This window comes from Heptranchias perlo, chromosome 1 (genome assembly GCF_035084215.1).
Source record: "Heptranchias perlo isolate sHepPer1 chromosome 1, sHepPer1.hap1, whole genome shotgun sequence".
NCBI lineage: Eukaryota > Metazoa > Chordata > Chondrichthyes > Hexanchiformes > Hexanchidae > Heptranchias > Heptranchias perlo.
This window is the reverse complement of record NC_090325.1, coordinates 13,961,713-13,975,527: the sequence shown is the minus strand read 5'-3', so window position 1 is coordinate 13,975,527 and position 13,815 is coordinate 13,961,713. Positions and strand designations below refer to the sequence as shown.

General features: G+C 43.9%; 1 protein-coding gene across 4 annotated transcripts in view; it reads right to left on the bottom strand.

The window, feature by feature from the left end:
- The window catches only part of atrn (attractin), a 370,377-nt gene that overhangs the window by 203,172 nt on the left and 153,390 nt on the right, over nt 1–13,815 (bottom strand). For all 4 annotated transcript variants that reach the window (XM_067981305.1, XM_067981340.1, XM_067981351.1 and 1 more), the window contains exons 18-20: nt 3,789–4,010; nt 3,488–3,625; nt 1,222–1,315 (exon numbers count right to left, since the gene is read on the bottom strand). In XM_067981305.1, the coding sequence (XP_067837406.1) occupies nt 1,222–1,315; nt 3,488–3,625; nt 3,789–4,010 (454 nt within the window). The remainder of the gene's footprint in view (nt 1–1,221; nt 1,316–3,487; nt 3,626–3,788; nt 4,011–13,815) is intronic.

Here is a 13,815-nt window from a genome sequence, read left to right as displayed (position 1 = left end):
AGAGAGTGGTCACTTGTATGAGGCTTCAAATAACAGCTGGTTTCTATGGAACCACTAGCATGAGATACGATTGCGGGGAGGGGGATGGGAGGGTTAAGAGAAAAATACTTCTTCCCAGCCATTAGCATCCTTTCACAAGGTCCCAAGACTTGAGATTAGCTCTCAGGCAGGTTCAAAGTCACTTCAAATGGAATTGTTCTGTAATATTGCACAGAAATTATCCCTTGCAGGCCTAGAAGGGATGGTTTCTGTGCTCCTGAGAAAATTAATGTTTTTAACTCCACATCCCCAATTTTCTCCCTTCTTCTGAAGCCTTCAACTGGAGTACCAGCAGAATTGCCTTCTGAGGACCTAGTCCAAGTAAGCATTCTTCATGTGAGCCTAGACAGTGAGCATTCAACTTGCAGCACAATCAAAATCAATTCTGCTCTTCCCCGAGGTGTACGCACGCGCACACACACACACACGCACACCCCGCCCCTTCCATCAGGAGGAAGTACATCATATGGTGGCGTACTGAGCCATTTGGGCTCCCAGTTTGATTTCCTGTCTGTGCTAATTTGGTTCACTCTCGGCATGAAGACAGAGTGCTATAGTTGACACGTCATCCTGGACTGGGTGGGGGAGGGGGAAAGGAGAATAAGAAAATAGCTAAAATAGATTAATAAACTGATGACATACCAGCTGTTATGGAGTAAATGGTAATGTTTGAATAGCGATCAACTATTTCTCCCCCCCCATAACGGATACTCCACAGTGTATCCATGATGACTGTTAAGAGTGTAGCTAACTCTGCACTGTCCATAAAGAACAATTCTTCAATAGTTGAACTTCTTGGATTACATAAATTTAAACTTGAAGGACAATCTTTGATCATTTTGCTAGTATTTCTGTATCATAATAAAGCCTTAATATCAAATACAGAAGTCCAATGTTGGGTGAGAAGAATGAATAAAGGAACAAAGCATTTTAAACTGTGGATAGAATTGAATTGAACGATCTCCTACCGCACTTTGTGTATCTCAGAACACCAGATGCCTGTAGTTTATGAGGGGTGCTTTTTAAATTACTCTCCAAACACTCAATTTGATTGCGTTAGCTTGCTCATTAATTGAAAATGTCATGGTCACAAAGTGGAACTGAAATATATGGAAATTTTATTGCCGCCATAAACCTCCACCAAAAGCATTGTGCACATAAAAAGCGCTGAATGTAACTTACAGCTGACACTTGTCGCCTTTAATTCCTTTAGTCGTGCAGAAGCATTTTCCTGTCTGAGTATTGCAGATGGATGCATGTCCATTGCACTTGCAGGCTTGGGAAGTAGCAAACAGAATCAAAGTGGAAAAATTACAAAAACAAACATTTATCTTTTCTCACTATATATTAGCTCTATGGCTAATTTACTTGGGGCCTTTTATTACCTTGCCACCTGCACCAAGATATGCCTCAACCCCAACTTTGGAAAAAGACCCCACAACTGCACCAGTGTAACAGTTCTATTTCCCACATCAGCTCATCTGTACTTCCCAATGAGACGGGAATTGCATGGAAAATTGTGGGCTGTTTCATGCTGTTGCCTGGGTTGAGGTTACCCAAGTTCCATCTCATCGATGCCCCTTTCAGCCAGAGAGGAGATTCTCGATCAATCTGAACTGAATTCAATTTATGAACAGAGACAAAAAGACAGTGAGCTAAAACATTACACCACCGAGTCGGACATGGTTATATCTTAAATCAGCTTGTATACATATTGGCCTAGCAGAGAAGGGTCCCCACAGTTTCAGGAGTTCAGTTGAAATGACCATGGATTATTTCTATTCAATCATGGCAGGATGCCACGGAAAGGCTTAATGTGGCTCCATGCCATAATTTACTGATCAAATGAGCTCCTGATTAAAATTGAGCCATGGAGGAACCACATAAAAGCCAGTGACTTCCCCAAAAGAGGGGAGGCCACTTCTTTCACATAACCTCAGTGGACATTTAGACAGCAGCACTGGGAGCTGATCATCCACCCGTCCTTTCAACTGGGGAATGTGCATGATGTAAAAGGAGTGATTCTGTATAAAAGATGATTCCACAATCTGGTGCCAAGTGCACCTCTAGCAGGGAGGACGGAATCGCCATTCGAGAGATTTCAGTAGGGAAAGGAAACAAGGCACAACTCAAAGACAAACATAGCCTTTTGCACACAGACTAGATGCGTGTAGTTTGAATGTCCCAATTGAGGAGAGGCACGGAAGATGTCCTCATCCTTACGTTCTGCTTTTTTGTCTTTATCCATCATAAGTTCCAACCAAATGTCTTGACCATCAGGTTGAGTTGCCACCAAATTCGCCCCTCCCATTTTCACTGCTTCCTCACTCAGAAAAACTCATGTCAAGTATTCTGATTTCTGCTTCTTGTCACCTTCCTTATGGTGCTCCGGTATCTTCCTTTTGTTGTTCACACTCGGTTTCCATCATCTATACCCAAATTTTCTCAACTTTTTCTAACAGATGGAGATGTATCTTCAACCAGCTTCGTATGTATCTTGGAACTGAGTAACTTCCTTGGCGTCTCTATTGGAAAGAACCCATGTGGAAGGCTGTGCTCAGGTGACCCCGAGTGACAATGGACAGACAGCTGCAGGAACTAGCAGACAACAGAGCATGGCAGCAAGGCCTTGAGGCATCTATAACGAGTCTGATTATTACTGATCAGCACACCGAGGCTTTCACCTTTTTTTAAATAAAAATCACATTTGTAAGGATCAAAATTTACTTTCAAACAGTTACTCTGAATTTCTCGTTGCATAACACTATGGGAATAGCTGAAATCCACTTTTTGCCTTCAATTAAAATGTGAGCTGAAGCGTCTAATTTAACGATGGTCTATAACTCCAATTTTGTGAGGGATGATGATGCTTGTTGGTGATAACTCTTCAGCACTTAGCATAATAGTACTGCACAAGATCTTCTATGCAAAAATCTCAGATGCCTGCTGTATTTCAACAGAAGTATATGATCATTCTAAGTATAAGTTGTAAATTAATCTTGTTTGTACAAATGCAACATACAACCAGCAACAAGTTCAGTTCAATAGAACAGAATTACCATGGGAGCACTAACAAATGGACACTATATACCTCAAACCAAAAAATGCATTATAAAGCAAACCTCCCGCAGATCAGAAAATCTGATTTATTCACAATCAATGATTTCTCAACAGTACAGCCATTAGTTAAGTAAAATTTTATGCTATTCCTAATGGCTCAACAAGGTTGTGTAAGGAGCACCTGAGCCATAAAGGCATCAGATTTAATTCCCAGGATGTTCCTGCCCACAGTCATAGTGGAGCTTCACAGATGAAGAATGGCAATTTTGATTTCACCTGCAACGTGCCATAGAGCAGCTGGCACCTGCAGATCTGTGCCCAGCAAGGAGTCAAGACCTTGGGAAGGGAGGAAACTGCGAGAAATTAAAAACATTAAATTGGCACTTACATTGGCAATTCCCTCCATTAGTAGGGTCTCCATAGTAACCAGATATGCAAGTTTCACAGTGTTTGCCAGTTGTTAGGTCTTCACATTTCTCACAGATACTTTCATTAACACACTTGCTATGACCGTTGCACTGACAAGCTAAGGGAAACAAACAAAACAAGTCAATTTTTTTCATTCTGTGTGTGATATACAATGACAAGCACCAGTTCCTTCTCCTCCCCCCACATCTCCGATTTCCTCTTGGACTATAAACACATGAGAATAAGCAATTTGTATTTGTCTGCGATAGGTCTTCACTAACCTGGGCACTGGATAAAGGACCAGTTGTATTTTGTTTCTGCTGGGCACATGCTCACATTCAGAATGGGTGTATAGGGAGCATTTACTGCAGCTATTTTCAATGGTCCTTGGTAAGATCCTTCTATGCACTGTCCCTTTCCCGTATTGCTGGGGTCAGTACACCATCCACATCCTGGCTGTTCCAAGCACTGACTGCATGTACGATAACCAGAACAATTCTCAGCTAAGACGACAGAAAAGACATTTATTTATTTACACATTATTCATGTATAACAGGGCAGGATAATGTATGAGGGCAGAGTGTAATCGGACACAAATTGTCCCAAGGCACGTCACAGGAATGTAATCAGACAAGAACTGACACTGAGCCAAAGAAGGAGTTATTAGGAGGGGATACGAAAAGCTTGGTCAGAGAGTTAGGTTTTAAGGAGGGTCTTAAAGGAGGAGAGACAGGTGGAGGTGAAGTGGTTTGGGGAGGGGATGCTCCTTATAATACTTTTGGACAAACTATTTGGTCACTTAATATCTCTTCCATTCACTCAGCACCCAATTTCTTTGTTTACACCTCTGTGGACCATTGTAGTGCTTTTTCTACGTTCAAGATGCTATATAAAAGCAAGTTGTTGTTGATTTAATAAGGCTTGTAACTGTTGGTCAGTATCAACCTGGGAACTGATATATTTTTGCAGAAATATCTACCCCTCATCATCACATGATTTGCTCTACCACCACAAATGGAAACAAACAGTGGCCATAGGCTTTTGAATCCATATCCATGGTAGATTGTCAATATAGCAGAAGTCCATCATAATTTTTTTTTGTTCAGCTAGATATGTGACACAGGTGGAAACCCATCATCACCCAAACCAACCTACTGAGAATCCCACGTAAGTAGAGCTTGCAGTGCCTGATATGGAGTGCACAAACTCTTGCCACATGCACATACCATAACTGCTTATGCCCAGAGTTATGGAATACAGGTTAGAGAGAATCAAGTCTTGAACACCACTATAGGCAGAGGTACTACTGGAGTTTAACCAAGATCCTGGTAAGTTTCACGCTATCCACCAGAGACCATCTACCTACACTGCAAAGTTATCTGGAGCTGAGTGAGAAGAACCACGGTGGCCCATCCATGTCCCATCAATAGGCCAGGCTAGCTGGTCAATCAACAGTGCTTCAAGTACACAGGACCTGCCTGGCTCAGGTTTGCCACAAAGGATCAACTTATTTCTCACTCCCATCACTGGGGCTCATATTTTTGACACTGAAGAAACTCTGCATACAAGTTCACATCATGATAGGAGGTATCCAACAAACAACATATTGCTTTCATGTTTCTTCCAAGTAGCAGTGCTAATATACGAATGAAGGATGATAGAGAGACTAGTCAAGTTGCTAGGTAGCAGTTATGATTACCTCTAACATTGTTTACACTTAAACAAATATGGAATGTTTTAAAAATTTCAACTAATTTTTATAACATTGCTTATCAACTTAAAAAATTTTGAACCGTTGTCAAAATAAAGTAAAAATGTGCGAGTTTATCTATCTGGTTTATTTTCACACTAAGTCAGCATTTAAATTTCATGGGGCACCTGGGTGGTTCACTGGTTAGACACTGGCTTTTCACCTTTGACAGCCCAAACTGATGGAATGAAAGTCTCATCCCATTTGCTGTCTGTAAGAGTTCTCTATGAAACAAAATGGGTTTGGGCCTTTTCAATCCAGTTGCCCATGGGAATGGATGCACTGCACAAAACTGCCATTAGTTTGGCATTAAATGGGCAGTCTTACCAAAAATGGCCACAATATGGATAGCAAGATACATGGAAATGATGCAAGAAGAGGTATCTTTGAGTTTGGAGTTGAAGTGCATCATTAATGCTGAATAACTTTAATGCAATTACCAGGGTACGGTAGCATAGTGGTTATGTTACTGGGCTAGTAATCCCGCCACGGCAGCTGGCGAATTTAAATTCAATTAATTAATTAAAATTCAATTAATTAAATAAAAATCTGGAATTAAAATACTAGTATCAGTAATGATGGCCATGAAACTACCAGATTGTCGTAAAAACCCATCTGGTTCACTAATGTCCTTCAGGGAAGGAAGCCAGCCGCCCTTACCCGGTCTGGCCTATATGTGACTGCAGACCCACAGCAATGTGGTTGATTCTTAATTGCCCTCTGAAATGGCCGAGCAAGCCACTCAGTTGTAAAATCTCGCTACGAAAAGTCATAATAAGAATAAAACCGGACGGACCACCCGGCATCGGACCACGAGGCACCGGACACGACAACGGCAAAACACCAAGCCCAGTCGACCCTGCAAGGTCCTCCTTACTAACATCTGGGGACTTATGCCAAAATTGGGAGAGCTGTCCCACAGACTAGTCAAGCAACAGCCTGACAGAGCCATACTCCCAGAATCATACCTTTCAGCCAATGTCCCAGACTCTTCCATCACCATCCCTGGGTATGTCCTGTCCCACCGGCAGGACAGACCCATCAGAGGTGGCGGTACAGTGATATACAGTCAGGAGGGAGTGGCCCTGGGAGTCCTCAACATTGACTCTGGACCCCATGAAATCTCATGGCATCAGGTCAAACATGGGCAAGGAAACCTCCTGCTGATTACCACCTACCGTCCTCCCTCAGCTGATGAATCAGTCCTCCTCCATGTTGAGCACCACTTGGAGGAAGCACTGAGGGTAGCAAGGGCACAAAATGTACTCTGGGTGGGGGTCTTCAATGTCCATCACCAAGAGTGGCTCGGTAGCACCACTACTGATCGAGCTGGCTGAGTCCTGAAAGACATAGCTGCTAGACTGGGCCTGCGGCAGGTGGTGAGCGAACCAACACGAGGGAAAAACTTACTTGACCTCGTCCTCACCAATCTACCTGTCGCAAATGCATCTGTCCATGACAGTATTGGTAGGAGTGACCACCGCACAGTCCTCGTGGAGATGAAGTCCCGTCTTCGCACTGAGGACACCATCCAACGTGTTGTGTGGCACTACCACCGTGCTAAATGGGATAGATTCAGAACAGATCTAGCAGCTCAAAACTGGGCATCCATGAGGCGCTGTGGGCCATCAGCAGCAGCAGAATTGTATTCCAGCACAATCTGTAACCTCATGGCCCGGCATATTCCTCACTCTACCATTACCAACAAGCCAGGGGATCAACCCTGGTTCAATGAGGAGTGTAAAAGAGCATGCCAGGAGCAGCACCAGGAGTACCTAAAAATGAGGTGCCAACCTGGTGAAGCTACAACTCAGGACTACATGCATGCTAAACAGCGGAAGCAACATGCTATAGACAGAGCTAAGCGATTCCACAACCAACGGATCAGATCAAAGCTCTGCAGTCCTGCCACATCCAGTCGTGAATGGTGGTGGACAATTAAACAACTAACGGGAGGAGGAGGCTCTGCAAACATCCCCATTCTCAATGATGGCGGAGTCCAGCACGTGAGTGCAAAAGACAAGGCTGAAGCGTTTGCAACCATCTTCAGCCAGAAGTGCCGAGTGGATGATCCATCTCAGCCTCCTCCCGATATCCCCACCATCACGGAAGCCAGTCTTCGGCCAATTCGATTCACTCCACGTGATATCAAGAAACGGCTGAGTGCACTGGATACAGCAAAGGCTATGGGCCCCGACAACATCCCAGCTGTAGTGCTGAAGACTTGTGCTCCAGAACTAGCTGCGCCTCCAGCCAAGCTGTTCCAGTACAGCTACAACACTGGCATCCACCCGACAATGTGGAAAATTGCCCAGGTATGTCCTGTCCACAAAAAGCAGGACAAATCCAATCCGGCCAATTACCGCCCCATCAGTCTACTCTCAATCATCAGCAAAGTGATGGAAGGTGTCGTCGACAGTGCTATCAAGCGGCACTTACTCACCAATAACCTGCTCACCGATGCTCAGTTTGGGTTCCGCCAGGACCACTCGGCTCCAGACCTCATTACAGCCTTGGTCCAAACATGGACAAAAGAGCTGAATTCCAGAGGTGAGGTGAGAGTGACTGCCCTTGACATCAAGGCAGCATTTGACCGAGTGTGGCACCAAGGAGCCCCAGTAAAATTGAAGTCAATGGGAATCATGGGGAAAACTCTCCAGTGGCTGGAGTCATACCTAGCACAAAGGAAGATGGTAGTGGTTGTTGGAGGCCAATCATCACAGCCCCAGGGCATTGCTGCAGGAGTTCCGCAGGGCAGTGTCCTAGGCCCAACCATCTTCAGCTGCTTCATCAATGACCTTCCTTCCATCATAAGGTCAGAAATGGGGATGTTCGCTGATGACTGCACAGTGTTCAGTTCCATTCGCAACCCCTCAGATAATGAAGCAGTCCGAGCCTGCATGCAGCAAGACCTGGAAAACATCCAGGCTTGGGCTGATAAGTGGCAAGTAACATTCGCGCCAGATAAGTGCCAGGCAATGACCATCTCCAACAAGAGAGAGTCTAACCACCTCCCCTTGACATTCAACGGCATTACCATCGCCGAATCCCCCACCATCAACATCCTGGGGGTCACCATTGACCAGAAACTTAACTGGACCAGCCATATAAATACTGTGGCTACGAGAGCAGGTCAGAGGCTGGGTATTCTGCGGTGAGTGACTCACCTCCTGACTCCCCAAAGCCTTTCCACCATCTACAAGGCACAAGTCAGGAGTGTGATGGAATACTCTCCACTTGCCTGGATGAGTGCAGCTCCAACAACACTCAAGAAGCTCGACACCATCCAAGATAAAGTAGCCCGCTTGATTGGCACCCCATCCACCACACTAAACATTCACTCCCTTCACCACCGGCGCACTGTGGCTGCAGTGTGCACCATCCACAGGATGCACTGCAGCAACTCGCCAAGGCTTCTTCGACAGCACCTCCCAAACCCGCGACCTCTACCACCCTGAAGGACAAGAGCAGCAGGCACATGGGAACAACACCACCTGCACGTTCCCCTCCAAGTCACACACCATCCCGACTTGGAAATATATCGCCGTTCCTTCATTGTCACTGGGTCAAAATCTTGGAACTCCCTTCCTAACAGCACTGTGGGAGAACCGTCACCACACGGACTGCAGCGGTTCAAGAAGGCGGCTCACCACCACCTTCTCGAGGGCAATTAGGGATGGGCAATAAATGCCGGCCTTGCCAGCGACGCCCACATCCCGTGAACGAATTTTAAAAAATTATAACCTGGAGGCACTTGGTGATGACACTGGGTGCCTAAATTACAAAGTGTTACAGTTCAGCATTGACATCCCTCACCTTGAGCACAAAATTAACACACAGCAAGAATTGGGGGGGGGGGGTGGACGAGTTTCCACATATTGCTAAACCCTTCAAAAATCAAAATAAACTCTCAGTGCATCAGCCTTTGAATAAAATCGATGAAGTGGGAAAAATCAAAACCACTTATTCTGAAGATCCATTAAAAAACTAATTTTATGAAGCACACTTACTGGAATTCACTAATTTTGTATCTCTGACTACAGGCATAATTGTGATAATTGGGCATTGTTAACTTTGGTGGTGTGTAACAGGCAGAAATACACTTTACTCACTTAAATATTGAATCTGCCCAAGTGTATGCTATTTTCCATTATAAAATTACAGAATTAGCTACTTAAATTGAAACTCTCTTTCAGTGTTCAGACAATGCTGTCCACTTGAGGGCAATTGCTCTGAAATGAGGCCGCCTTCTGAAACCAAGATATGCAGGGCTCTGGGGATAGGGCGGGCGGAGTGGGACAAGCTGGATTGCTCTTGCATTGAGCCGGCACGGACTCAATGGATCAAATGGCCTCCTTCCATGCTGTAACTTATGATTCTATTTCTATGATTCTAAAATGATTCAAATTTAAGGGGTTCAGATGTATGTTGTCAGGGCACCACCTAACATTCCTTAGGTTCTGAAACCCATCAGTGTAATACAGGCTTCAGGGAACTTGTATTTTTAAATAGAACAACAGTGATGGCAAACATCAGTGGTACAATCTAATCATCCTCATGTCTATTACAGTTGCCCTCATAATGCAGGAAGTTTTTGAGCATGTAGGGAAGGGAACCTATGAAGTAGGATATTACAGATAGATAAAAGGAGGCGCAAAAGTTCAACTAAGGATGAGGGGAGCAGCAACAATGAAAGGTGTACAATTGCCACAAAACAGGATGACCAGGCACCTCTTGTCTGACCAGTGTGGCAAAATAGATTTTGGCCGATGTTGAATTATATTTAACTTGCATTGTGTTGCCACAATCAGTATGTAAGGAGTTAAATCAATATTACTTCATTCGCAAGATGGAACATTCAAGCTCAGGTCTTGATATACCAGCTACAATGCCCGTTACATACATGCATTGACAAAAAGGAGAATAGGGAGATCAAGGGGTTAATTAACTGGAATGGTCACAATCATTGACAAGCAGCATAGGCTGCCATTTCGTTTAATTAAGTCATGAGAGGTATATCACTTGCTGCCTCTGTTTTAGGATTTGCAGGGGGTGATCACAAGCCCACCACTTCTAGTTCAAAAGGTGGGTGCAGGGGTGACTTTGTTTGGCAGCTATGCGTTATTTGACAAGAGGACAGAATCCCTGATTGACAGCTCAGTGGGCTGAAGCTCCATCTCAGATTTATTGTGGCGATTTTCAGCAGAGAGGGAGCAAAAGCCAATGAGCATGTTTGCAACTCGCAGTAACCAGCTGTAATGTTGACTGGTTTAAGCTTTCGTGCTAGAATGACAATCAAAATCAGGCCTGTATGAGGTTATAGTAAATAAACGTGCAAGTTAGTGACTTGACTTAAAGTTGTGTCTTGGTTGGAAAAATATATCTCACTGAAAACGTAATTCATTTAATTCACGCAAATACAACCATTTGTTCCTTTGATGCCTCTGTCTTGATCAGCTAAGAGTGCTATCCATAGACAGAATTCACAATGCGGGATATGATACATTCCAATAACCAGTGTGCGCAACAATGGTTCTTTTATGATTTCTGGGCCATGGTATCGTTTATTTGGATAGAGGGCAGAAAAATGTGCGGATCATAGGGGAAGCAAGGTCCACTTTTAGGAGTGACTGGTGGTGTTGCACACAAGAAAATATCTGGCATAAAAAGCCAAAAACTGTGATGCTAAGGAGCAACAATTTGGGGCAGCAAAAGGAAGGAATGTAGAAATTGTTGCTTTGTAAAAAAGAGATAACATTTTTTTTTAAATTGTATCATTGAAATATATTTAGATTACCTACAAAGGGAATTGGATATATACTTAAAAAAGAAAATTTACAGAGCTATGGGGAAAGAGCAGGGGAGTGGGACTAATTGGATAGCTCTTTCTAAGAGCTGGCACAGGCATGGTGGGCCAAATGGCTTCCTTCTGTGCTCAATGATGTGCTAGTCAAACCTAATTTGGAGCAACGCGTATGTTCTGGTCACCCTATTATAGCAATCATTAAGTATAGAAGCAAGCTATGTGGTTTCTTGAGTTTAGAAGGTTGAGAAGTGATCTTATTGAGGTGTTTAAAATGGTAAGGGGATTTGATAGGGTCGATACAGGTAAATATTTTCCTCTGGTGGGGGAATGCAGAACAAGGTGACATAATCTTATAATTAGAGCTAGGCCAGTTATTAGCGTAATCACGAAACATATTTTCACACAAAAGATGGTGGAATTCTGGAACTCTCCTTTCCCCCAAAAAGGCTGCGGATGCTGGGTCAATTGAAATTGTCAAGATTGAGAGCCATAGATTTTTGTTGTGTAAAGGTAACAAGGGATATGGAGCAAATGCAGATAAATGGAGTTGAGATTCAGATCAGCCATGATCTAATTAAATGGCGAAATAGGTTTGCGGGGCTGAATGGCTCACTCGTGTTCCTATGTTTCGGGTAGCAAGAATTTAAGTTTTCAGGAAAGGTCAAAGAAATAAGGATGGTTCAAATTTTGGAATGCAGGAGACCTCCAAGTCATCGAACAAATTCCCAAGATTAAGAAAGACACTGACAAAGTTGAGCCAAGCTAACTGTTCACCATGTTGAAGGATTCATGCCAGGGGAAATTAATAAAAAACGGGGAAGTGAGCAGTAAGACAGGAGGTCAAATAGAATTTATTCACCCAAAGGATTATCGAGCTATGGAATATTTTACCAGGGAATGGGAATGTCAATGAAGCAAATCATATAAATAACTTGGAGACAAGTGGGCACATTTATGGTGAGAGGAGGGATGCAGAGGCACAATGAGAAAGCAGAGTTGTTCTTCAAAACAGGGATAGGTTTGCAGTACTTATGCCTTTTCCTGCTCTTAATCCTCCTTATGCCCCTTTATATGTAAAGGAGATGAAAAATGACATTCAAAAGCTGGTTTACAGTGAGTTTGTGCCATATAACATCTAACAGGCAAAATTGATGCAACGCAACCAATTAATAGCCTTTAGCATTTCTTGTTGCTTGGTTCAATGTTCCTGTCATTTTACATTGCACATGGATTCCGACCTGGCATCAGTATGGACCCCATTATTGCATTTCTCCTGTCCTTCCAGTCCAATATCACATTGTGCAGAAACATCCCAAACTGTTTCAAACAAAAAGAATTCTTTTTTGAATCACTGTCCTGATGTGAACAAACGTAGCAGCCATTTCATGCACAATAAGGTCCCATGAACAGCAATAACACAAATGGCCAGTTAATCAATTTGTGCCTGTGTTGGTTGAAGGGAAGACACAGAAAACTTGCTGTTGTTCTTTGAATATTGCCAAAGGATCATCAAGGTCCACCTGAATCACCAGAACAGTCAGACTCCGCGGACCTTGATGTAACGTTTCAACTGAAGAACGACACCTCCAGCAATGCAGCACCTGATTATTATTACACCAACAATCAGTCTAGATTATTTGCTCAACTCCTTGAGTGTAGCTTGAATCCATAACCTGACTCAGAGGTTAAGTGTGTTAACAAATAAGTGATTCTGTAACATTTATATGCACGCTTAATACATTTATTAGCACATGTTAACAGAGGAAGATGAGTGGTAACAAGAATTCTATTTTGTTTTCTGAAACCCGGCTTCATTGCCTTCAAGAAAACATAACATATGTTTAATGTATCTGTAATTTATGATTGCAATTCAGCCTTTCAACTGTCAAATTGGTAATGAAGAATGTGACGTGGGAGTGACTGCCCTTGACATCAAGGCAGCATTTGAACGAATGTGGCACCAAGGAGCCCTAGTCAAATTGACGTCAATGGGAATCAGGGGGAAAACTCTCCAGTGGCTGGAGTCATACCTAGCACAAAGGAAGATGGTCGTGGTTGTTGGAGGCCAATCATCTCAGCCCCAGGACATAGCTGCAGGAGTTCCTCAGGGCAGTGTCCTTGGCCCAACCATCTTCAGCTGCTTCATCAATGACCTTCCCTCCATCATAAGGTCAGAAATGGGGATGTTCGCTGATGATTGCACAGTGTTCAGTTCCATTCGCAACCCGCAGATAATGAAGCAGTCCGTGCCTGCATACAGCAAGACCTCAACAATATCCAGGCTTGGGCTCATAAGTGGCAAGTAACATTCGCGCCAGACAAGTGCCAGGCAATGACCATCTCCAACAAGAGAGAGTCTAACCACCTCTCTTTGACATTCAACGGCATTACCATCGCCAAATCCCCCACCATCAACATCTGGGGGGGTCACCATTGACCAGAAACTTAACTGGACCAGCCATATAAATACTGTGGCTATAAGAGCAGGTCAGAGACTGGGTATTCTGCAGCGAGTGACTCACCTCCTGACTCCCCAAAGCCTTTCCACCATCTACAAGGCACAAGTCAGGAGTGCGATCTCATACTCTCCACTTGCCTGGATGAGTGCAGTACCAACAACACTCCCTTCACCAGCAGTGGCCCGTGGCTGCAGTATGTACCATCTACAGAATGCACTGCAGCAACTCACAAAGGCTTCTTCGACAGCACCTCCCAAATCCGCTACCTCTACCACCTGGAAGAACAAGGGCAG